At 46.7% G+C, this 26,736-nt stretch overlaps 1 protein-coding gene across 1 annotated transcript; it reads left to right on the forward strand.

The window, feature by feature from the left end:
- The first annotated feature begins 363 nt into the window (after window positions 1-363).
- Window positions 364-26,736, forward strand: RSPH9 (radial spoke head component 9). Its single transcript, XM_082251731.1, has 5 exons — window positions 364-654; window positions 5,997-6,162; window positions 6,376-6,505; window positions 9,777-9,923; window positions 26,526-26,736. Exons 1-5 carry the CDS (start codon window positions 422-424, stop codon window positions 26,684-26,686), a joined length of 837 nt encoding a protein of 278 aa, XP_082107857.1. The 5' UTR covers window positions 364-421; the 3' UTR covers window positions 26,687-26,736.

Genomic DNA, 26,736 nt, shown 5'->3' on the forward strand with positions numbered 1-26,736 from the left:
TCTAATAGTAACAAATAATTGTAAATGTTACTGTTTAAATTGTTAATTTAAAATTCCAATAAAAATTAAAAAAAAAAAATAAAATCTAATTCGGCGTTCAGGAGTCTTCTCTGCTACAAACACACCTCACACAAACCAATGACAAGCAGGCAGAGTCCCGCCCCTTCTCCTCTCCACCCACCCAATTACTCACATCGACACGCTGCTGAAAGGTATAGAAGGCGGGGTCGGCTTGGAACATGGGAGGGGCAATAGCGGGAGTGTCATTGGCATAGGCGGTCCTAACGCACAGGGCACGCCTCCTTGGTGTTGCTAGGCCAGTGACGCCACTTCCTGGAGACGGGACGCGGTGCGGTGACGCCACTTCCTGGAGACCGGACGCGTCGCTATAGAGACAGAGCGGAGACGGGATTCGGGAGAGATGGAGGCGGACGGGTTGCTGCTGGGGATGGAGATGGTGTCGGGCTCCGGTGTGGGACTGAGCCCGGAACAGAGCGCCGCCCTGCGGACATCACTGCTTCTCCTCCGCAGGAACATGAAGTTGTCCGGGGTCCTGTTCTGGGGGAAGATCCTCGGGGTCCGGGGGGACTATTATATCTGCCGGGGGACCGAGGAGGAGGGCGAGGAGCTCCGGGGGAGGAAGACCTTCTACAGGTGAGGGGCCCCTAAACCTCCTTATGCACCACCTATATAATATATATATACTGGGGGAGAGTGCTTATAGATCCCTCTATATATTTTACTGGGAGAGGGTGCATATAGATGTCTATATATATATATATATATATATACCGTACTGGGGGAGGGTGCTCATGAATACCTATATATATATATATATATATATTATACTGGGGGAGGGGACCTTTACATTATATACATTTGGGGGAGGGGGTCTTGTAAAGATGAAGGGTCCCTATAGCTCCCTATACACCATATATTGCCCCCTGTATATGACATACTGGGTGGAGGGACCTAGAGATCCCTATATATGACATACTGGCAGTGTTACCAACCTCCCGGAGTAAAATTTACTGGCAGAATGCCAAAAATTTACGGACGGCACCAATTTTTTACTGACATTGCAAAAATGTACATAAAATAGCCGTTTTCAGTGCTAAACTGTGCAAATATGAATAATTAAACTATAAACATGTAGATACTGCTATTAGCAATGTGTTTAAGTTAAACAAAAGTTTAATGAAATTGTCTTGGTTTAGTCAGCAATAGAAGAGACTGGTGGGGGGCCCAAAAGGTGAATCTCCTCAGCCAGTCTGCTCTGCTGAGATGAGCTCTCTCCTCACAGGAGCTTTTAGGCTTCGTTTCCACTATTGCAACTTGCTGTGCGACTTGACACATGTCAAGTCGCACAGCAAGTCAAAAGCCATTGATTTCAAAATCGACCCGTTTTCACTGCCGCGACGACTTCAAAAGTAGTTTGTGCACTACTTTTGGGCCGACTTCAGTGCGACTTCCCTCTATAATGAGGGACAAGTGGCACTGAAAGCAGCAAACAACTTACACTACGAAGTCGCGCTAGAAGTAGCACGACTTCGTAGCCGCAGTAGTGGAAACGGAGGCTTAAGCTACAATGTAAAACAATTTTTCAGCAAGCATTAGGCTTTTAAATTAAAGTTCTTCTCTGGACACTCTTAAACCACTCTCCCAATTTAAAAGCCTAATGATTGCTGAAAAATGGTTTTACATTGTAGCTTAAAAGCTCCTTTCTAATACAATAAATTGTCTTCTTCAGCTCTGACATTTTGTCTTTGCCAGAGGCAGAGCAAACATTCTTTTTAGTAAAATGACTGAAATATAGATTAACCCAGGTCCATCTACACAAAATAAATCTATCTGCTGCATTAACTTAACAGGAAGCTCTGAACAGCAAAGACTGTCTTTATGCCTTTATCTGACCGACCTGTGCCTTCCTGAGCTGGTGTCTGTGACTCCCTCTGTGACTGTGGATGGATGCTGGCCGTGTCCGACTCCGTCCTGCAGCACAGTCACACAGTCTCCTCTCCAGACTCCACCACGGCTCCATATTCCGCCGCCGCGGCCGCCTGCTCAACTTTAAGCTCAGCTTTGCTCCACATTTTCAAATTCTGGCGCCTGGCGGTGGTGTGGCGGGAAATGCGCCATGACATCCAATCAGCAGCACTCAGCGGCGCCTTGTCACAAGTAGGCGTGCCGCACTCACATCTTCTGAGTCCTGACAGCAGCCAGACCCACCCCCCCTGGCCAGGGCTCCGCCCGCCTGCCCGAAAACAGGAAATGATCGGGTCATCTCGGGCATTTCCGGAACTGCACATGCGCAGTTCCGAACCGAGCCGATCGTTGCCGTTTTTCACGGGCACTTTTCTCCTGCTACGGGCATTTACGGGCAGGAGAAAAGTGCCCTGATTTTACGGACTGTCCGTAAATATACGGACGGTTGGCAACACTGCATACTGGTGGGCCTGTACTTTACCTTCACCCCTATATATATATACCATAGTGGGAGAGGGACCTATACATTGGGGGGAGAGGGGACTTTTACAAGTGAGGGGCCCTTATAGATCCCTATACACCATATACTGCACCTTGTATACAACATACTGGGGGAGGGGCCTATAGATCCCTATATATAACATATATTCCTATATATACCATAATAAGGGAGGGGCATATAGATCCCTATATTTATTATATTGGGGATAGGGCATATAGATCCTTTTATATAACATACTGGGGGAGGGGGACATATAGATCCCTATATATACCATATTTGAGGAGGGGGCATATCGATCCCTATGTATCATATTAGGAGAGGGGGCATATAGATCCCTATGTATAACATATTGGGAGAGGGGGCATATAGATCCCTATATATAACATACTGGGGGAGGGGGCATATCGATCCCTATATATCATATTGAGAGAGGGGGCATATAGATCCCTATATATAATATTGGGGGAGGGGGCATATAGATCCCTATATATAACATATTGGGGTAGAGGGCACATAGATAACTCTATATAACATACTTAGGGAAGGGGGGCCTATAGATTACTATATATGACATGCTGGGAGGGCTATAGATCCCATCATACTGTACATTACTGGAAAGAGGGAAACCTACTACAGATGAGGGGCCCCCATAGACCATATACTGTATACGCCATAAAGGGAGAGTGGATCTTCTACAAGGTGGGGGTCTTCTATACATCATATACGACCCCCTACACATACAATACTAGGAGGAAGGGGACCTTCTACAGCTGAGGGATTCCTATAGATTCCTGTAAACCATACACTACCCTATATATGCACACCACATTATACATTACTAGTGGGAGGGAGACCTTGTACTGTTGAGTCTCCTACAGAGCATATACTACCCCCTTTACATACCTTACTGTACCTTACCAGGGGGACCTTCGACAGGTGGGGGCCCCTATAAATCCCCTTTGGACTATATACAACCCCTATACACATGATGATGTACATTATGGGGGGGGGGGGGCTTCTATAAGTGAGGGGCCTCTATACACCATATACTAATATATATATATATATTTATTCTGTACATTGCTGAAGGGGTCTTCTACAGATGAGAGACGTGTGTGTGTGTGTGTATATATATATATATATATATATATATACACACACACCATACTGTACATTACTAGAGAAGAGAGTTGTATAAATCATATTACACCCTATATATATATATATATATATATATATATATATATATATATATATGCACACACACACCATACTGTACGTTACTAGAGAAGAGACCTCTGTAAATCATATTACACCCCTATATATATATATATATATATATATATATATATATATATATACACATACCATACTTTCCATTACTGGGAGGAGGACCTCCTACAGGCCAGGTTTTTTTTGGTTGAAAATGTAATCTTTATTTGCATAAAAGATATACAAAAAACAATACTTTGTCGGGGTACATTCTCCCCTGTACTGCGACGCAGCGCATAAATACACTACATTACAATACATTTCCGGTCATACAAATAAATACATTCAATCAAATACATTCATTCTGCGGTATGATGCCTGATGTGTTGTGCGGAGTAAGGATACCCCGTGCCATCACATCATGCATGACGCCGCAATACCCCTAAAGCATGAAACTGAAAAATACGTTATCTATACGTTGCATTCCTTAAACAATATCAAATAATAAACATTTCAAAAAAGCAACAGGTGTGATGGGGGGGGGGTGGGAGAGAGGGGGTAGGGGGAGGGGGAATGAAATCACAGGCCCGAAGCTTTATTGAATGGACAAAGACACACAAGGGAGAGTGGGGGAAGGGGAAATCTTCAGACCTCCTCTTCCTCCATGAGATCCATCAGGTTATAGTCTCTGAGCAGACTGTGAACCAGTCTGCAACAGTCCTCGATGGACATCCTCTCCCTCTGGTGAATAAGGCGCTTTCTGGCGCACCATAAAGCGTCCTTAAAGCAACACAACACCCGCCAGGCGTTGTCAATGTCCTCCTGTGTAAAAGTACCATGAAAAAGTCCATTCAGCACAGAAAAATGTGTGATGGCAGTCTGGGGAACAAAGTCTCTCAGTTCAGGTTCCAAGGCCCTCAACAGGCTCTGTGCAAATGAGCACTCCCAGAAAACGTGAAATTACGTTTCCTCATGGATGATACAAAAGGGGCAGTGCCTGTATCTGCACAAGTTTCTGGCATGCATAAATGTCCTGAGTGGCAAACCCCTCTGGACAGCCATCCACGCCAGATCTTTATGCCTGTTGGTGAGTCCCTTTGAAGAAACATTCCTCCAGACCACTTTGCAAGTGGCTGAAGGGAGGCCTGGAACAGTCTCAGCAATGTCCGATGCTCTGATCAACTTGTAGATAGTTTTTGGCTTCCACAAGTCGGGCTTAACTCCATGCAGCCCCAGCTCCTTGATGAACTTGAAAGTGTCCAAGTAGTACCAAGGAGTGTCCCAGTTGTAGGGGATGGAACTGTCCCATTTGTCCCATCCAAGGGACCTCCAGAGAGGCAGGAGGAAAAAACGGGACATGGAGTTGCCTCCAGAGTCCGAAGTTTTGTCAATCAAAGTTCTGCGGATGCAGTTGCAGGCAAAGAACACCCCCAGTAACGTTGCGATGTCGGGCACGCCCTTACCGCCCTTGAGGGGTTCCTTGAACATGACTGCTCGCTTCACTCTGTCCATCTTGGAGCCCCAGATGAAGTGGAACACCGCCCTGGTGATGGCCTTGCAGGTGTTGACCCGGGGGGGCCAGGCCTGGGCGAGGTACTGCAACACAGGGAGGATCTCGATGCGGAGTACCAGTGTTTTCCCTTCGATGGTGAGTTCTCTGAGGCTCCATAGTCCAAACTTTTGTCTCATCTTGGACAGTCTCTCCTCCCAAGACTTCAGGGCTGCGCCCGCAGCTCCAAACCAAACTCAGGTTGCCGTAGTCTCACTATGAGGACTGTATACCACCTATATATACATCACACTGTTTACAGAGGGTGGAGGACCTTGTATCATACTTTATAGAACTTGGGGAGAGAGGACTTTCTACAGGCGTGATCCCTATAGGTTCTGTATAGACTGTAATTTACATTATTTGGGGGAGGAGTTCTACAGAAGCCCCTATAGACCATATAACCCCTACATGTATCATACAGTATATTACCTCCTATAGGTATTACTATACACTGTCCAGTGCAAATAGAAGTCCCAGCAGAGCTCTTGTTTTGGGGAACTCAATGACTCTGCTGGAAAATAGATTTACAGACCCTTGATCTGGGTCGGTGGTTTTATTGTTGGATATTTGGGGGTCTCCTAATCTAGGTGGTAGTTGAGCTCACCAACATCAGTTTTCTGATCTTAGTAATAATATCCTCTGTAGACAATGTTGCTGGTGGAGTTGCCTCGTCGACTTCCTCCAAGGTCCATCTCCACTCCCCGTGTTCACCTTCTGTCCTCGTTTTTCTTCTTTTCCTGGCAGCCTGAACTGTATGGACTGGTGTCTCCTGCCACCACCCACTGAGGCCATCATTGCTGAAGGGAAGGTGATTAAAGGTCGATTCATAGGGGACCCATCTCATGAATATGAGCACACGGTGCGCAAGAAGGTGGGCGAAGGAAACGCGGCCTATGAGGAGGAAGTGACGGTAAGTTGGTGTCATCTCTGTGAGCTCAGATGCTACATAAGGGCGCATTCATACCCAATATGAGTAAAACTGTGAGCAGGATGACCTACAATTCAACATTCTGAGCTATATGTTTTCTGATACATTGAGGTTTTTCATTTCTTCATTCATTTAACTTGCATGGGAAACTCCAGGCAGATGTGACAAACCTTCTGTTGTGTTTCCCTCAATCAGAGTCACATCAAAGAGGAAACACGTCTGGTGGCCACCATCGCCATGATTGACAGAGAGGCAACTGTGGTACCACGAGGAGCCTTCATCAAGGATCCACTTGGAGTGGTCAAAAAGAATCCATGTTTCCGAGGTAAATACAGTGCGATTAGAGGAGAAGCATTTTAACTTCAGGCAACGAGGAGGGTTCTTTACTGTTAGGGCTACAAGATTGTGGAATTCTCTACCACAAGAGGTGGTTTCTGCGGGAAGTATGGTGGCTTTCAAAAGACTCTTAGACGTACATCTCAAGGATCAGAAAATTCAGGGCTATGTGAGATGATTACGGCCATACACACCTACACAGGTTGAACTGGATGGACTATTGTCTTTATTCAACCTCAACTACTATGTAACTATGAGAGAGAAGAGGAGGCCCAACAAATCCTCCACCATCCAAGCCACTAACTAAACTCAGGTCAGTTCCTGACTAACAGTGTGCTGCTAATGGGTTCCCCAAAACAAACAGGCAGCTCTTGTCCCTTCTAGTGTTCTGTGAGCACTCAGCCACTTCACCCAGCAGCAGGATCCCACAGCAGAGAGAAAAAGCATCAGTCACCTCACATATATGAAGGCTTGGCACAACTGAGACCTATAACAAGGTTTTACCAAGGCCCCTTTCACATGAGAGGTCCTATCGGGTCCAGCTGTTCGTTTTTCAGTTGGACCGATCAGACCCTTCATTCTCCTTAATGGAGCACTGGATGTAAATGGACTTGTGTCCGTTTACACCTAGCTACATCCGGGTCCAATACGATCTGGCAAATAAAACGGAAGGGGATTCGTTCCCCTCCATCTGGCTGGATCAGATTGGAGGGTAGTCGGGTGTAAACGGACAGGCAGTCCATTTACATTTGGCTGCCCATAGAGCAGAGTAGGCTTTGTCCATGTTCTGTCATCCGGCCGCTCCACTCAGGTCAGCGGATCCCCCTGCTGAGAAAACCAGATCCAGCCAATGTGAAAGGGGCCAAACAGGTATGATGTGGACTTAGGAGTGGAGACTTTATCCAACCCAGAGCTCTACAGGTCTCTGGGCTCCAGGACCCAGAACATGACCTTTTCACATACCTTGAAAGCAAAAAGTCTGTTTTCTCCTTTTACATCATAAACCCATGAGCCCCTCACCAGGTGTAGGTGGAAAACCAAGGTGATCCACACTCCTGCCAGCCAGTGCCTTAAAGTGCATAGATCTTTATACCCCAAAGTATGCGGATAATCCTCCTATTTACTGAGTGGACATCTGACCCTCACACTTACATTACATGGCCAAAAGTATATGAACCCCTCAGAATGAGTTCAAGTGTTTCCAGTGAAGGGTCCTGTTAATACTTCACAGGGCTTTTTTTCTCAGAGAATAGGTACAGGAGCCCCCCCCCCCCCTTCTGAGTCACTTCTGGTCTCTGTCCCCTACCCACCTCCAAGCACCGTCCATTGGTTCTACCCACCTCCGAGCACCGCCCTTGGTTCTACCCCCCTCGGGGCACCGTCCCTTGGTTCTACCCCCCTACCCACCTCGGAGCACCGTCCCTTGGTTCTACCCCCCTACCCACCCCCGAGCACCGCCCTTGGTTCTACCCCCCCCTACCCACCTCGGAGCACTGTCCCTTGGTTCTACCCCCCTACCCACCTCCGAACACTGTCCCTTGGTTCTAGCCCCCCTACCCACCTCCGAGCACTGTCCCTTGGTTCTACCCCCCCCTACCCACCTCGGAGCACCGTCCCTTGGTTCTACCCCCCCTACCCACCTCGGAGCACCGTCCTTGGTTCTACCCCCCTACCCACCTCCGAACACTGTCCCTTGGTTCTAGCCCCCCTACCCACCTCCAAGCACTGTCCCTTGGTTCTACCCCCCCTACCCACCTCCGAGCACTGTCCCTTGGTTCTACCCCCTACTCTTCTCCCAGTACCGCCCCTTTTAAAGAAGACAGAACCAAGTATAATTTTGTGGTGCAAAGTCATTTGTATGGAATTTGTTAATAACAATAAGAAAAGCAGTAAAGTAGTTCCCCCTGCAGCCAGCAGCAATAGACCCTTCCCAGCAACCCATAGTTTCCCCCAGCAACAATAGACCCCAACAGCATTAGACTCAGGCAGCAACAACAGATTTTTTAAGCAGCCAGCCCAGCATAAATAGACTCTCCAGCAGCCAACAACAAAAGACGGCTCCATCAACAGAAGATCCCTTACAGCAACAATTGACCCCCAGCAACATAGGCCCAACCAGCAACAATAGATCCATCCACAACAACAATAGACCTCCTCAGCAACAATAGACTGCCACGCAAAAATAGAAGCCCCCCAGCAACAATAGAACCCCCAGCATCCAGAATCAATAGACCCCGCCCTCAACAGTAGCTCTCTTCCAGCAATAATAGACCACAACAATAATAGACCCTGGGAGCGACAACAGATTTTCCAGCAGCCAGCCCAGCATCAAAAGGCTTTAAAGCATCCAGCAACAATAGACGGCTCTCTCAATAGTAGATCCCTTCCAGCAATAATTGACCCCCCAGCAACATAAACCCAACCAGCAACAATTAGATCCATCCACAACAACAATAGACCTCCTCAGCAACAATGGACTGTCACGCAAAAATAGATGACCCCCCAGCAACAATATATCCCCCAGCATTAATAGACTCCCTCAACAGTCGATCTCTTCCAGCAATAATTGATCCACCAGCCACATAAACACCCTCCCCTCAGCAATAATAGATCCCCCACCAGCAACAATAATAGACCTCCCCAGCCACAATAGAATGCCATGCAAAAATAGATCTCCTTCAGGAACAATGGATCCCCCAAGAGCCATGAACCCTCCACCACACCCCAGCACCCCTTGCCATTACATATATTCAGAGCTTTAGGTGCTGGAACTACGTTCCCACTGACAAAGAGCCCTGATACTACATCATAAAAAAACATTGTAGACAATTGTATTCTTCCAACCTTGCTGTAACAGTTTGGTGAAGACCCTTTTCTGTACCACCATGGCTGTCCCTGTGTATGAAGACAGCTCCATAAAGACATGACCAGTTTGGTGTGGAGGAACTCGAAAAGCCTGCACAGAGCCCTGACCTCAACCCTACTAAACACCTTTGGGATAAATTGGATTGTGAGCCAGGTCTTCTCATCCAACATCAGTGCCTGACCTCACAAATACCCACAGACACCCTCCAAAACCTTGTGAATCTCTTCCTAGGAGAGTGGATCCTGGTATATTCACAAACGGGGCAACTCCATATTAATGGTCATGGTTTTTGAATGGGTTGTCCAACAAGCTCGTATAGGTGTGATGGTCTGGTGTCCACAGATTTTTGGCCATGTAGTGTATATATACAAAACTTTCAGTTATATTTTTTTAGGTCTTACAGTAAGTGAAGCCAAGAAGCTGAGTTCATTCTTCCACTTTACCCCAACTGTAAACCCCAAGAAACGGTCACTGTTGGAAATGGCTGATCTGGATCCTTCAATAGACTTCCTGGACTCCTTGGAACATGATATCCCCAGAGGTGAGTGATATACTGTACATCGATATAATTGCACCCTCAGGTGGGGGAAGTGGGGTTCTGAATTCAGTAAAGTCCCCAAATTTCCTGTGCTTCAGGGAATAGACTCCCCAAAAAGGATTAAATACAGTTCACAGAGCAATGTGTCAGTAACGCTGGCTGGATGGCAGTAGCGCCCCCCCCCCCCCCCCCCCCCCCCTGATGCAGAGGTCCCATCTGGTGACTATCCACTCAAAACTGAAAAGTGGTTCTAAAGGCCCAAGTTTTTTTACCTTCATGCATTCTATGCCTGTGTGTAGCTCCCGCCCCAAAGTCCCTCCCCATACTCCGGAAGTTAGGTAACCAGTGAAGCGCTCAAAAAAAGATTGTTATGCAAATATAACAATGTACCATCAAATAAACAAAATAATAAAATACACAATGATGGTAAGTCCCAAGTGTTGAAAAGTAAAAACTTTCAAGGTGAGTGAAGGTAATCCAATTGAGTGAACAAATACAGGTGACCAGATCAGATGTACAATTAGCACCACCACCATAGATACAGGGATATGCTCACCAGACAGTATGGACCCAGATACCATATGGGTGTAAAAACGCTTGATATCATCCTTGGATCCCCAGCTGGGCTGTAGTCCCAGAAGATGAAGCTCATGGGATGAAGGTGAGCCCTAAATGTGGATGTCCAGAACTCCCCAGAGATGTTTATCTAGGATGGTCCCTAGAGGGCAGAGGCCCACTGGCTCAGTTAGAGGACTATGTTCACCATGTAGCTGGGGGCTGCTTAAATTAAACTTTCCCGCCCACACACCCCATACTTACCTAAGCCCAAATGCAATCCAGTGATGTGCACACGAGCACTCTCCTCTTTCTACCTCTCCACGGGGCAGATTGATAGCAGCAGGAGCCATTTGCTCCTGCTGCTGTCAATCAAATCTGACAAGGGGGCGGGGCTGAGTCCTGCTGTCTGTGTCTACGCATACAGACAGTGGGGCTCAGGAGTGAGTACCCTCGAGTGCCTCTATAGGAAGCAGCTTCTTACGGGGGCACTGAAGAGGAGGAGCCAGGAGCTCCAGTGGGGGACCCGAGAGGAGGAGGATCGGGCACAGACCAGGTAAGTAAAACACGTTTGTTTTTTTTGGTTTTTTATGTTTTTACCTTTTAGAATAATTTGAAGCTCTGTTGATATTGAGGGGGGTGGAATATACAATCACGGCCTGCAGTGTGTGTCTGCTGTCTCTGAGTGTTCCAGAACTTCAGCTCTGGTAGTTGTAGGGTTTCCATGCATCACATTCCAATGTAATTCTCCATTCTGCTGATTCACATGTTGAGCCACAAAACCAGCTACCCAGCTCCGTCATGTCTGGCTGCTTGTGTGCATACAGGTTTGGGTTGAGTTTGGCGCTTTGTACGGACAATCCAGGAGAAATGTGGTTACTGGAGGCTGCATGGAAAGCTCAGGTCTCCTAGGTGTTCAGATCACTCTGGAGATGACAAAGGATGCTCAGAGTACTCTGATGTGCCAGGGTGATGCAGGATAAACTGGAGTCATGGAATTTACTGGGGGGCACTGCAGCAGGGTGACTGAGCTTAGGGTTAGCAACTTCTAGATACTCCAAAGCAAAGAAGGGAGAGACAGTCACTCTAAAAGCCAACTTCCAATTTACTAAATCCAAACAATGCACGGACAGTTCACCTGGTGCCAAGACAGACTGACGTGTTTCCCTTCTCACAGGAGCTTAGTCACATGACTTAGCTCCTGTGAGGCTATGAAATGCATTAGGCTGACTTGGCACCAGGTGAACTGTCTGTGCATAATTTGGATTTAAGTCTTGAGCCACTGCACATATAGCGAACGAATGCATGCCTCAGCGTTCCGGCAAAGTGTTGCTAACCCTAAACCTGCTATAAACAAAGCATGCTCCACTGCAGGCTGTACTTGTCTTTTAGACCAAAACAAAAAATTGGTTTAAAACACCTATCTCCTGCACTCTGAGAGGTTATCTTCTAACCACATCCAGCCACACTCATGCGGCTACCGAAGACTTTCAACTTGGCTTTGCTTGGATACTTTGGCCTTGCAGCCCCTTTACAAGACCAGGGTAGTCTGAGACCACTAAAATCAAAGAACAAACACAAGGGCGCACCGGCCTAGTGCATTATTCTCTTTAAAGGTTTTATTGGATAAAAGGTATAAAATACTCGCAAACAGAGTCTTGGTAAAAGCATAACAGTGCCATCCGAATCAGAACCACAAGGTATAGCATCATCTGAAGCTGAGCTTACGAGTTTTCGATTGTTCGCCTCTTCCTCAGAGCCTCCTGAGCCGCACAAATAAATGTACATACTCAAAAGCAAGAAAGGGAGAGCGGCTCATTATAAAAGCCAACTTCGAATTTATACGATACACAGACAGTTCACCTGGTGCCAAGACAGCTCCAATGGGTTTCTGTAACGTATCTGGTTGAGGCCAAGCTGACGGTAGGGCTTTCCCTTACACCTCCTGTCCTGTTTCTCCTGAAGGTAGTGACAGGATATAACATGGCACGGAGTGGCACAGGTGCTGAGGTGGAGATCCTGGACGGAAGGCACTCGCAGCAGGTGCCAAGCAGTCGTGAACTGGTAGATGCAGATACAGGTCAAAAGGTGCAGAACAGCAGGCAAACTGGTGGACTGGCAGGTGCAGGTATACAGCAACAGATGCAGAACAGCAGGCAGACTGGTGGACGTGCAGGTGCAGGTATAGAGCAACAGGTGCAGAACACAAGGCACACTGGTGGACTGGCAGGTGCAGGTATACAGCAACAGGTGCAGAACAGCAGGCACACTGGTGGACTGGCAGGTGCAGGTATACAGTAACAGGTGCAGAACAGCAGGCAGACTGGTGGACTGGCAAGTGCAGGTATACAGCAACAGGTGCAGAACAGCAGGCAGACTGGTGGACGTGCAGGTATACAGCAACGGGTGCAGAACAGCAGGCACACTGGTGGACTGGCAGGTGCAGGTATACAGCAACAGGTGCAGAACAGCAGGCACACTGGTGGACTGGCAGGTGCAGGCATACAGCAACAGGTGCAGAACAGCAGGCAAACTGGTGGACTGGCAGGTGCAGGTATACAGCAACAGGTGCAGAACAGCAGGCACACTGGTGGACTGGCAGGTGCAGGTATACAGCAACAGGTGCAGAACAGCAGGCACACTGGTGGACTGGCAGGTGCAGGTATACAGCAACAGATGCAGAACAGCAGGCAGACTGGTGGACTGGCAGGTGCAGGTATACAGCAACAGGTGCAGAACAGCAGGTGGACTGGCAGGTGCAGGTATACAGCAACAGGTGCAGAACAGCAGGCACACAGGTGGGCTGGCAGGTGCAGGTATACAGCAACAGGTGCACAACAGCAGGTGGACTGGCAGGTGCAGGTATACAGCAACAGGTGCAGAACAGCAGGCAGACTGGTGGACTTGCAGGTGCAGGTATACAGCAACAGTTGCAGGACAGCAGGCAGCAACCAAGCTGGTGAGCAGGAGGATGCAGGATCTCGGGTGGTCAGGCAGGCAGAAGTCGGTAACATCCAAGCATGAGAGCTACAGAATCGGATCCAGAGAAGAGTCAGAGCTAAGCCAGGGTCGGTATCAAGCGAGCAAAGAAGGCACAAGAATGGTAAGCACCAGAACGGTCAGGTCATAAGCCAGGTCAGCAATAAAGTATCAGGAATGAGCAGAGTCAAACAGGCTGGGTATACACATGAACTAGCACAGAATCAGGTCACAGGTGATAGAAGCGGACAACCATTTAGCAATCGTCTGGTCTATGGAGCCAGTTTAAATAGACAAGAGGGCGCCAAATGCGCAGATATGTTAGCGAGTTAAGGCACATCTAGTTGTCCCTCGAGTATTCTTATGCGCATGCATGAGAGTTAGAAAACTTCTAATTGTCACTCGAGAATTCCTATTAGCAAGTGCACATCTTCGTGCAGGACTGTGCATAAAATTTCCCTGACTGTTTCACTACTCACAGGAGCTTAGTCGTATGACTAAGCTCCTGTGAGGAGAGAAACGCGTTAGTGCTGTCTTGTCAACAGGTTATTTGTCTGTTTGTCATTTGGCTTTAATACATTAGAAGTTGACTTTAATAGTAAGCATCTCTTGCTTCCTTGCTATATCTAAGTTATATGTGCAGTGTGGCTCATGACTTAAAGCCAAATTATGCACAGACAATTCACATGGTGCCAAGACAGCCTGACGCGTTTCACGCCTCACAGGAGTTAAGTTATTTGACAAAGCTCCTGTGAGAAGTGAAATGCGTCAGCCTGTCTTGGCACCAGGTGAATTGTCTGGGTATCGTTTGGCTTTAATACATTAGAAGTTGGCTTTTATGGTGAGCCTCTCTCACTTCCTTGCCTTTTGAGTATGTAAATTTTTTTGTGCAGTAGCTCACGACTGTGATGAGCTACCTTTTGCAACCAAGAGACAAGCACAGCCTGTAGGAGAGCATGCTTTGTTTAGAGCATGTTTGGGGTTGGCAACGCATTGCTGGAACGCTGAGGCATGCATTGTTTCGCTATTTAAAGCCAGCACCAATCAGGACCTGAAACCAGGGGCCGCACATTGCCCAACGTTGAAACGGAATGTGACCAGCTTTATATTGAGCTGCAATGGATTCCTGTCCTTTAACCTCCCTGGCGGTATGATTCTTTTGGATTTTAGGTGCTGAAAGCGGTACCATTATTTTGCATGTAATTCTTGTGAATGAGCAGCCCAAACCAACTGTATACATTATATATATATATATATATATATATATATATATATATATATATATATATATAATGTATACAGTTGGTTTGGGCTGCTCATTCACAAGAATTACGTATTATATATATATACGTGTGTGTGTGTGTGTGTGTGTGTGTGTGTGTGTGTGTGTGTATGTATGTATGTGTATATATATATATATATATATATATATATATATATATATATATATATATATATATATATATACACATATATTTACATAAAAAGTACAGTAAAATTGCAGGAAAGGGCACTGGGGGGCAATGTAATGTGATTTTTTTTTTATTTTGAATGGTATCAGTGTGTTTGGTGTGTTTTACATTTGAATTTGCCGCCGGTTCCACCCCCCGGCGGACGTCACGTCGCCGGAGACGGAAACCGGGGCTCGCAGACGATCGGGAGGAAGCTCCGCCGCCGCATACCGCCCGCATTCTTTGCTGGATCCCGGAGAAAAGGTAAGTAAAACCTCTACCAGGATCCAGCGATCTTCCTAGCGCTACCCCGAGTGTGGCTCGGGGTTACCGCTTTTGGCTCTAGAATCTAACCCCGAGTCACGCTCGGGAATACCGTTAGGAAGGTTAATGAGAGGAATTTACCAACATATCAGGAGACAGAATCTTTCATAGCTGTGCATAGTAACCAACTTACCAACTGTATATGTGTGTTGGGGGTCATTCACAGTTAATGGCATCACAACGCAATGCATATCTTTCTATGTCCTAACATGCAGTAAAATACAGCAGTCTTTTTCAACCAGGGTGCCTTGAGGATTCTTCAGGAGGGCCTTGGCAAATCCCAAAAAAATGCCCAAAAGCTGTATACAAACCGGTGTGGATGAAGCCTGCCTTTTAGTTACACCAAACCACGGGGTTTCATTGTGCACCATTAAAACCTTCTAGCTGCCAGCATCCTAACAACCATTGGCATAATCAGTTAATAAGAAGGATGCAAGTTGCCTTCAAAGCATTTTTTGTTTGACCCTCCCCTGCCCCTCTCCATCAGCCTTGGGTTCACATTAGATGGAGAAAAACTGAGGGAGAAGAGAAACATTGGAATATTAGTCAGTACTAATTTGCAAAAGTGTATTTGCTCTATGAGAATAAATCCTTTCTAAGGTTGGGTGTCTTACATGTAGATGTTGCTGCATTCTATAAAACTATTAGAATAGCTTTTACGTTTTAGAATGGGGTGCCTCGAGATTGTCCATAATTGTGAAGGGTGCCTTGACTGAAAAAAGGTTGAGAAACCCTGAAATGCAGTGCTGTGAAAAAGTATTTGCTAACTTTCTTTTTTTTTATGTGTCACACATAAATGATTCAGATAATCAAACAAATTTTAACCACTTTACGTCTGCCTGCAGTAATATTACTGCGGCAGAGTGGCTCGTTATCGTCTGACGACGTAGACCTACGTCGTCAGACACTCCCCTTTCTCGGCGGCGCGCGCGCGCCGCTGGAGGCTCGCTCCCGCTGTATTCAGTCACAGCAGGAGTCGGGCCAGGGGAGGAGCAGCGCTGATTGCCGCTGCTCCTCCCCGATCGTCGGGGATCTAGTGTGGAGATCCGCCTGCTTGTGTAAACACAAGCGGGCGGATCTCCTAAGTTACAGGCAGGGTCAGATTGCAGGGTTCAGCATAGCTGAACCCTGGATCTGTCCCTGTGTCACTCAATCCCCTCCTCCCACACGTCAGTAAGCACCAGGCATACATTAACCCCTCCCTCTCCATTAAAATTAACCCCTTCCCTGCCAGTGTCATTTTTACAGTAACAGTGCATATATATAGCACTGATTACTGCAGTAATGTCACTGGTACCCCCAAAAGTGTCAAAAATGTCAGTCAAGGGTCCGATCTGTCCGCCGCAATGTCGCAGTCCCGCAAAAAAAAAAATCGCAGATCGCCGCAATTACGCGGTAAAAAAAAAACACCAAAAATGACAGAAATCTTTCCCTTTGTTAGTAAACGCAATAACTTTTGCGCAAACCAATCAAAATACGCTTACTGTGAATTTTTTTACCAAACATAGGTAGCAGAAAACAAATTGGCCAAAAATTAAAAAAAATTTTGATTTTTACATTTTTTGGGGGGAATTTCATATAAAAAAATGTGAAAAATATTGTTGTTTTTTCAAAATTTACGCTCTTTTTTTGTTTATAGCGCAAAAAGTAAAAATCGCACAGGTGATCAAATACCACCAAAAGAAAGCTCTGTTTGTGGGAAAAAAAGGACATAAATTTTGTTTGGGTATGGTGTCGCACGACCGCGCAATTGTCAGTTAAAGTCGCACAGTGCCGAATTGCAAAAAGTGTCCCAGACGTAAGACAGCAAAATCCTCTAGTGGTAAAGTGGTTAATATTACACAAAGATAACCGACTAAATACAAAATGTACTTTGTAAATGATGATTTCATTTATTAGGGGAAAAAAGCTGTCCAAACCTAAAACCAAAAAGTAATTGCCCCCCTCCCCTTGCAAAATCATGAATGAACTGTGATTAATCAAATTTTTTGGAAAGCGAATTAAAATTTTACTTGCCACACCCCGGCCTGATTACTGCCAGACCTGCTGAATCAAGAAATCACTAAAGGGCCATACACACTATGATTTTCTGAGGACTTTTTCCTTTAGATTTACCAAAACCATATAATATGAGGTCAAACCTAAACACTTTCAATTTGTATGCAATCTGGCAGGCCCTTGTACTACATAGAAAAGGTAAATCTGAAGGAAATCTAACCACAAAAGTTGGATAGTGTGTATCCAGCTTTAGGCTACCATAACATGTGGGCGTAGCGGATCACGGGCAGAATCACTGCCATTCTGCCCGCAATCCAGAAATCATTGCAAATCGTGGGACGCCTGTGCGTTGCCCGTAAATTGCAATGGCACCCCAAACGCTGTGCGATGTTGCCGCGATTTCCGCCTGCCGAATTGCGGTAACATCACGCAAACAAAATCGACGGACACATGGCGCCCAAAAAAGGTACAAGAGCTTCTTTGGGGCGTCATGCGTCCCACGATTTTGTTTGTGCGATGTTACTGCGATTCGGCAGGCACTCCCTGGCTGTACCCCGAGTGTGGCTCGGGGTTACCGCTAATGGCACTGAAATTCCACTTCGAGCCACACTGGGGAATACCGCCAGGGAGGTTAAATAGAAGCTGTCTGACAAAGTGTAGCACACTAAAAGATCTCAAAAAGCAAAACATTATTCTGCAATCTAAAGAAATGTAAGAACAGATGAGAAATAAGGTAATTGACGTATCAGTCTGGAAAGGGTTACAAAGCCATTTCTAAGGCTTAGGGACTCTAGCCAACCATGATAAGAGCAAATTACCCACAAATGGAGAAAAATTGGAACAGTGGCGAACCTTCCCAGGAGTGGCCAGCCGACCAAAATTACACCAAGAGCACAATGACGACTCATCCAGGAGGTCATAAAAGAACATCTAAAGAACTGCAGACCTCACTTGCCTCAGGTAGGATGATCAGTGTTCATGATTCAACAATAAGAAAGACTGGGCAAAAATGGCACCCATGGGAGAGCACCAAGGCCAAAGCCACTGCTGACCAAAAAGAACACAAAGGCTCGTCATACATTTTCCAAAAAAAACATCTTGATTATCCTCAAGACTTTTGGGCAAATATTCTGTGGACAGATAAGACAAAAGTTGAACTTTTTGGAAGGTGTGTGTCCTGTTAAATCTGGTGTAAAACTAACACAGCATTTCATAAAAAGAACATCATACCAACAGTCAGACATGTTGGTGGTAGTGTGATAGTCTGGGCTGGACGATTTACCATCATTGAGGGAACCATGAATTCTGCACTCTACCACAAAATCCTGAAGGAGAATGTCCAGCCATTAGTTGCTGACTTCAAGCTCAAGTGCACTTGGGTTATGCAGCAGGACAATGATCCAAAACACACCAGCAAGTCCACCTCTGATTGGCTCAAAAAAAAAAAATTGGAATTTTGTCTTATTATAAAATCCTTTTCTCTGATGTTCATTGATGGACACAGCGCCACAATCTCCTTGACCATTGGGATATGCTGCCCCCTACAGGAGTAGGACACTAGGCAGGAAAAAGCTTAACCACGCCTATGGGGCAGTCCCAGGGGGTATACACCCACTTCCTGCTCTAGTCACTCAGTTTAGTTGAAAGCAGTGCCAGAAGAAAAATAACCCAACTCAATAGAGGGGTGGGTGCTGTCAGGGGAGGACTGGGCCAGGGGGGAAATTGCCCCCTGGGCCGCTCTGATGCTCCGTAAAAAGGCTGCACTGCTTCTGCCACAGACATGCCTAAAGGATTCCTGGTGACGAGAAGTAAAAAGTCCCCACTGCTGACCTACTGAGTGAGGGATGAAAACAAGGGCAAAGCGCAGACCTCCCCCCAGCATGGATTTGTAAACTGTGTCTGAGCAGAGGCCAGTTCCATGTCCCACTGGAGACTCTCCTCCCCCGACCCGAGCTGTCCCAGCTCCCCCCAACTGTCCCCTGCTGACCAGGTTGGGAACCTGCATTCGGCCAGTGAGTAGAGAGTACCTGGAGCAGAGCTTCAGCCTGGAATGGGGGTCAGGAGGAGGCTGGGAAGGGGGCTGAGTCGCTGCACCATGGGCCTCTGGTTTGTACTTTCCCCCTGGGCCGAAAGTTGCCAGTCAGCCCCTGGGTGCTGTGTCCGTCAATGAACATCAGAGAAAAGGATTTTACGGTTAGACTAAAATCCAATTTTCTCTTTCGTTCATTGATGGACACAGCTCCAGAATCTTCTTGACCATTGGGACGCCCCCAAGCAGTGTCAAACATGAGGGGTGGGAAAAAAACAGAAGAAAAAAATTCCCAAAAGTCTAAACGTAGCCAACCGGTAATATGGAGCTCAACCAGGAACTGGAGCTCACCTGAAAAAAGAAAAAAAAAAAAAAGAAAAGCGGAAAAAAATAAGTTTAAAAAGGAAAAAATGCTAGGACCAGAGATCCCAGCAAGGAACTAGGTCCTTACTCCTGACTAGGCAGAAAAAAAACTGAGTGCCTATAGCAGGAAGTGGGAGTATACCCCCTGGGACTGTCCATAGGCGTAGTCAAGCTTTTTCCTGCCTAGTGTCCTTCTTCTGTAGAGGGCAGCATAACCCAATGGTCAAGAAGATTCTGGAGCTGTATCCGTCAATGAACGAAAGAGAAATAAAGGTTTTGGAGTGACCTAGCCAAAGTCCAGACCTAAATCCGATTGAGATGCTGTGGCATGCCCTTAAACAGGCCTTTCATGCTGGAAAACCCTCATATGTGGCTGAATTGAAATGTCTGGAAAGAAGAGTGGGCCAAAACTCCTCCACAGCGATGTAAAAGACTCATTGCCAGGTATTGCAAACGCTGGATTGCAGTTGTTGCTGCCAAGGGTGGCACAACCAGTTATTAGGTTTAGGGGGGCAATTACTTTTTCACACAGGGCCAGGCAGGTTTGGACAGCTTTTTCCCCTTAATAAATGAAATCCTCATTTTAAAATTGATTCTTGTATTTACTCGCGTTATCTTTGTGTAAAATTAAAATTTGTTTGATGACCTGAATCATTTAAGAGTGACAAATATGCAAAAAAACCAGGAAGGGGGCAAATACTTTTTCACGGCACTGCGTTATTTTAACGGACAATTGCGACGCTGTACCCACATAAAATCGATGTCCTTTTTTTCCCACAAACAGCTTTCTTTTGGTGGTATTTGATCACCTCTGCGATTTTTATTGTTTGCGCTATAAACAAAAAAAGAGCGACAATTCTGAAAAAAAATGTATATATATTTTTCACTTTTTGCTATAAAACATTTCCAATAAAAAAAAAAAAAATGTAAAAATTAAAAATCAAATGTTTTCATCATTTTAGGCCAATTTGTATTCTGCTACATATTTTTGGTAAAAAAAAGCCTAATAAGCGTATTTTGATTTGATTGGTTTGTGCAAAAGTTATCGCGTCTACAAAACTAGGGGAATGATTTGTCATTTTAATTCTTTTTACTAGTAATGGCGGCAATCAGCGATTTTTAGCGGGACTGCGACATTGCGGCGGACAGATCGGACCCCTAACTGACATTTTGGATGCTTTTGGGGGGACATTACTACATTAATCAGTGCTAAAAATATGCACTGTTACTGTAATAATGACACTGGCAAGGAAGGGGTTAACCTAGGGGGCGATCAAAGGGTGTGAGTCAAGGGGGTGTTTTCTAACTGTGGGCGGGGATGGGCTTGTGAAATCAATACAGAGACCTGTGTTCCTAAATAGGAGGAGCTCTGTGTTGATAGCAGAGAGAACAACGGTCTGCTGTGTTTACAACAGCAGCCATTCTCTCTTCACGGGGATTGATTGTGGGTGATGGCGGCAATCGCGGGCCGCCGGCCCCATGGATCGGCTTCCCCGCTGCCAAGTTGGTGCGCGCCCCCAGGAGCACTCCTGCGGACCGCCGTACAGGTATGGAGATTCGCGGGAACCTGCCGCTGTATAACTGTGGCGGCTGGTCAGCAAGTGGTTAAAGTAAAAGGAAAAAAAAAACAATACAGAACTGAGAGATGAAGAGCGTGCAGCAGATTCTCTCATCGGTATAAAATGTTCTCGATGTGAAATGAATGTCCTATTAATGTAATGCACTGAATTCTCGCAATACCGCTAAACGTGACCACCAGTACATGGCATTTCCATCGTGTCTCTCTGCTGCCTGCCGCTTGGTGGATTCCCTTGTATGGTGTGCAGTTTCTGTTGGGATCATATAAAGCCAGAAGTGCTTTACGGGGTGATAATCCGCGTCTGAGTCGGCAGGTGGTAGGAAATCCAAGCGATACATTCCTGAGGATGATGGGAGTGACAGCGAGCGGATCTGTTCTTACTGTACAGCAGACACTGTGGAAGTACGGCCATAGACGCCAGGGCAGGGAGGTCGCAGGCACAGGGGGGCGGTACAGCCGGTGGCACCAGGGCAGGGTGGTCGCAGGCACAGGGGGGGTACAGCCATAGACGCCAGGGCAGGGTGGTCGCAGGCACAGGGGGCAGTACAGCCGCTGGCACCAGGGCAGGGAGGTCGCAGGCACAGAGGAGGTACAGCCGCTGGCACCAGGGCAGGGTGGTCGCAGGCACAGGGGAGGTACAGCCGCTGGCACCAGGGCAGGGTGGTCGCAGGCACAGGGGAGGTACAGCCGCTGGCACCAGAGCAGGGTGGTCGCAGGCACAGGGGGGGTACAGCCGCTGGCACCAGGGCAGGGAGGTCGCAGGCACAGAGGAGGTACAGCCGCTGGCACCAGGGCAGGGTGGTCGCAGGCACAGGGGAGGTACAGCCGCTGGCACCAGGGCAGGGTGGTCGCAGGCACAGGGGGGGGGGGGTACAGCCATTGGCACCAGGGCAGGGTGGTCGCAGGCACAGGGGGGGTACAGCCATTGGCACCAGGGCAGGAGGAGCGGCCACAGGCCCCCCAGGACAGGACAGCTGCAGACATCAGGGTTAGCTGGTATATGTGGCCTCATCCTTGGAGGTTTAGAATATAAGTGGCAATTTTGCAGTCATCAGTCAGATGCCAATTTGTATTCTTTAGCTTGTATTACTTGTATTCTCGCCCAACACAACTTAGTTGCTATTGGTAAACCCGCCTGAGCTATTACCATCATGGGAAGGGCAGAGACACAAACTACTGCAAAGAAATCTTACCTTTGTGGGAGGGGCAGAGACACAAACTACTGCAGGAAATCTTTCCATTGTGGGAGGGGCAGAGACACAAACTACTGCAGGAAATCTTTCCATTGTGGGAGGGGCAGAGACACAAACTACTGCAGGAAATCTCACCATTGTGGGAGGGGCAGAGACGCAAACTACTGCAGGAAATCTTTCCATTGTGGGAGGGGCAGAGACACAAACTACTGCAGGAAATCTCACCATTGTGGGAGGGGCAGAGACACAAACTACTGCAGGAAATCTTTCCATTGTGGGAGGGGCAGAGACACAAACTACTGCAGGGAAGTCTCACCATTGTAAGAGGGGTTGAGACACAAACTACTGCAGAAAGTTTCATCATTGTGGGAGGGGCACAGACACAAACTAAGGAGACATTTTGCAGGACAGATTTCTTTCCTCAGACACTCTGCTATGTGTCCATTTTCCAGCAGAAATGGGAGCACTGAGTCTCCTGGGTCACTTTCAGACATTTTGCTGCCTCTTCTAGTGCAGTCTGGATTCAGGCCTCAGCCTGGTAACACTCTAAGAGCGTCTAATAACATCTCTGTTAGTAATTACAGGCCCAGAAATAAGAGTGGAGATTAGTTCCACTCCATCAGCCCCCGTTAGGCCGGATCAGCTGAGCACATTGAACCGCGCCTGTCTGAAGCTTTCCCACGTGTCATATGCCTACACCGCACCCTTTCCTCTGCCCCGGGGCCCCGGCCTCACACAGCTGGCCCTTGGCAGGTGCCACAAAGAAAATACAATCTGGTTTTCATTGCAAGGAAAACAAATTGCTGGGAAAAGTTTTCCACTCCGACGCTCAGTGGTTGGATAACCGGCTCTTCCCGAGATGCAGATATCACAGCCGTGCGGGGGCGTAACTAATGGCAACCAGCTAGGTGCCGGGATTTTGTAGAGGTCCAGCATTGAGACGTGCATTTGCTGAAATATTTAGTTTGCATTTTCTTAGTATTCCCCCAGAAATGGATTGTATGGTTTACTAAAATGGGAGAAAGTTTTCACCACGTAAAAAAGGAAAGTACCGCACTCCAGGATAAAAGCCGCCATTAAGATTTAGGAATCCATACCGATGAATATTCTGGTTTGCTTTCTGATATTAGGATTTATCTCTTTTGGTTGATGTGATGTAGTTATATCACATCATACACATGTATGTTTAATGGTTTATTATGGATTTTTAAAATCTCAAGAAATTTTAACGATTTTAATGTACAAAGGGTGGTTGGGAGGTTCTAAAATTGATATACATGTTTATGTGTGTATATGTTATTTATACTTACACATAGGGCTGGATTTACTAAAGGTAAATAGACTGTGCACTTTGCAAGTGCAATTGCTCCAGAGCAGGAGTCTCCAAATTTTCTAAACAAAGGGCCGGTTTACTGTCTTTGAGAATTTATGGGGGCTGGACTGTGGCCAGTGGATGTAGAAAATGCCCCAGCGTTAGTGGGAGTAAAAAAAAAATTAAAATCAGTAGGAGGAGGAATAGTGCCCCATCATTGGTGACTGTGAGGGGGAACAGTGCCCCATCATTGGTGTCAGTGGGAGGAATAGTGCCCCATCATTGGTGTCAGTGGAAGGAATAGTGCCCCAGCATTGGTATCAGTGGGAGGAACAGTGCACCATCATTGGTGTCAGTGGAAGGAATAGTGCCCCAGCATTGGTATCAGTGGGAGGACTAGTGCCCCATCATTGGTGTCAGTGGGAGGAATAGTGTCCCATCATTGGTGTCAGTGGGAGGAATAATGCCCCATCATTGGTGTCAGTGGATTAGTGCCCCATCATTGGTGTCAGTAGGGGGAATAGTGCCCCATCATTGGTGTCAGTGGGAGGAATAATGCCCCATCATTGGTGTCAGTGGAAGGAAAAATGCCCCCATTGTTGGTGTCAGTGGGAGGAATAGTACCCTGAGGGCCACATAAAAGCAAGCAAAGGGCCGCAGTTTGGAGACCATTGCTCCAGAGATCAGTAAATGAGCAAAAGCTCTACTGCCTTCCTTTATCTTATCATGCGCAAGCAAAAATGTTTTTTTTTTTTCCTTTTATGTGATTGGGTATTCCTTGCAAAGTGAAGCTTCACCTCACTTACTTAGCTCTGGAGCAACAGCAAAGTACGCAATCTATTTGCCTTCAGTAAATCAACCTCACCCTGTATGTGTACAATCAGATTGATTCCCCCTCTGTCCAATCAGCACGCGATAGCGTCTTCGCTGCTGCGTGCGTCGCCTAGTGGCTATTGCACGAAATGATGCACAGGTACGTGATTTTGCACAATAGAGCCGACCTGCCGCAGTACAAGTACGTTAGGTGGTCGGGAAGTGGATAGCTGGTTGCTAAGGAGTGTGCCAGGAAGACGGCCACCACATCCTTAACAACCGATGAGTCATCAGCTGACAGCTGAATGTAAAAAAAAAACCGACGGCAAAAAAAAGAAAAAAAATCTACCTGGGGTCTCCTCCCCCCAAATCCATACCAGGCCCCTCAGCCCCCCCTCCCTCTCAAAGACCTGAAGGGCCTGGAATGGATTTGGAGGGGTACCCCACATTGTTTTTTTTTTTCTTCATGATTATTTTATTTTTTTGCCGACAAGTCTTTTTTTACATTTCGCTGTGAGAGGGGAATCCTGCTGACAGCAGTTGACTCATTGGTTAAGAACACGGTGGCTGGCTTTCAAGTCCACTCCTTAACAACCAGCTACAGTATCTCACAAAAGTGAGTACACCCCTCACATTTTTGTAAATATTTTATTCTATCTTTTCATGTGACAACACTGAAGAAATGACACTTTGCTACAATGTAAAGTAGTGAGTGTACAGCTTGTATAACAGTGTAAATTTGCTGTCCCCTCAAAATAACTCAACACACAGCCATTAATGTCTAAACTGCTGGCAACAAAAGTGAGTACACCCCTAAGTGGAAATGTCCAAACTGGGCCCAAAGTGTTAATATTTTGTGTGGCCACCATTATTTTCCAGAACTGCCTTAACCCTCTTGGACATGGAGTTCACCAGAGCTTCACAGGTTGCCACTGGAGTCCTCTTCCACTCCTCCATGATGACATCACAGAGCTGGTGGATGTTAGAGACCTTGCACTCCTCCACCTTCCGTTTGAGGATGCCCCACAGATACTCAATAGAGTTTAGGTCTGGAGACATGCTTGGCCACCTTTACCCTCAGCTTCTCTAGCAAGGCAGTGGTCGTCATGTTGGAATATTGCCCTGTGCCCAGTCTCTGAAGGGAGGGGATCATGCTCTGCTTCAGTATGTCACAGTATATGTTGGCATTCATGATTCCCTCAATGAACTGTAGCTCCCCAGTGCCGGCAGCCCCAGACCATGACACTCCCACAACCATGCTTGACTGTAGGCAAGACACACTTGTCTTTGTACTTCTCACCTGGTTGTCGTCACACACGCTTAACACCATCTGAACCAAATAAGTTTATCTTGGTCTCATCAGACAACAAGACATGACTCCAGTAATCCAACCAAGTGTTTTTAACCCTTGTGTGTCACAATAAACTGTTAATGCTGCACTTAGAGGCGCCTTGTGTATTTCTCACATTTCTACAGAGCTGCTTCTCCTCCTAAGTGCCGCCCGAGTGTGTGCTGACAAGAACCACCTAATTGGACCAAGTTTTCTGTCCCACAGAAGCACCCACATGCTCCTGGCTTTATATAATGATGTTAAATTAGCTGAAAATGTTTTAATGGACCTGTGTATAAAATCCCCCACCTACCTGGTAATGCTCCACTATTAGGAACTCCGCCCTCTGACACGTTTTTCTAATAGTGGGTTTCATCCTGAAGTGAGGCTACTTTCCTTCTTTTCGTGATTGTGAAAGGAACAAACCGCTGGCGGAACTGGCACCTGGGGTGGGATTGTGGGGCAGCAGTATCTGCAGCAGAGCGATGGAACTTTTAGGATAGCAGAGAAAGTTTTGATGTTCACAAGTGCCATTATCTAACGAGCAGGGGCCCTCTAATTCCTCCTGTATTGAATTGTATTGTAACTGTATTGTCTTCCCTTATATTGTAAAGCGCTGCGCAAACTGTTGGCGCTATATAAATCCTGTATAATAATAATAATGTGTCTCTTTTCACAGGGTGCTGGAGTCTGCAGTTTGAGCAGGGGAACAGTGTGGTCATCCTTCGCAGCATCCTTTGGATCGGACTGACCTTCTATCACGTTCCACTTACCGCACAATACGGTTATGTCTACATTGGGACTGGGGAGAGGAACGACGACTTACCCTTCATGATCTGAGTACGCGGGACATGTCAGCACATTATCCAAGGCCCCTCTCTCTGGTGGAC

This window comes from Pelophylax lessonae (genome assembly GCF_965119305.1).
Source record: "Pelophylax lessonae genome assembly, chromosome: 3".
NCBI lineage: Eukaryota > Metazoa > Chordata > Amphibia > Anura > Ranidae > Pelophylax > Pelophylax lessonae.

Excerpts from the sequence above, each read along its gene's own strand:
- RSPH9 (XM_082251731.1), top strand. The coding sequence starts at position 422 with ATGGAGGCGGACGGGTTGCTGCTGGGGATGGAGATGGTGTCGGGCTCC. Across the intron at positions 655-5,996 it reads GGGAGGAAGACCTTCTACAG|CCTGAACTGTATGGACTGGT; the intron begins GTGAGGGGCCCC and ends TTTTCCTGGCAG. Across the intron at positions 6,506-9,776 it reads AAAGAATCCATGTTTCCGAG|GTCTTACAGTAAGTGAAGCC; the intron begins GTAAATACAGTG and ends ATATTTTTTTAG.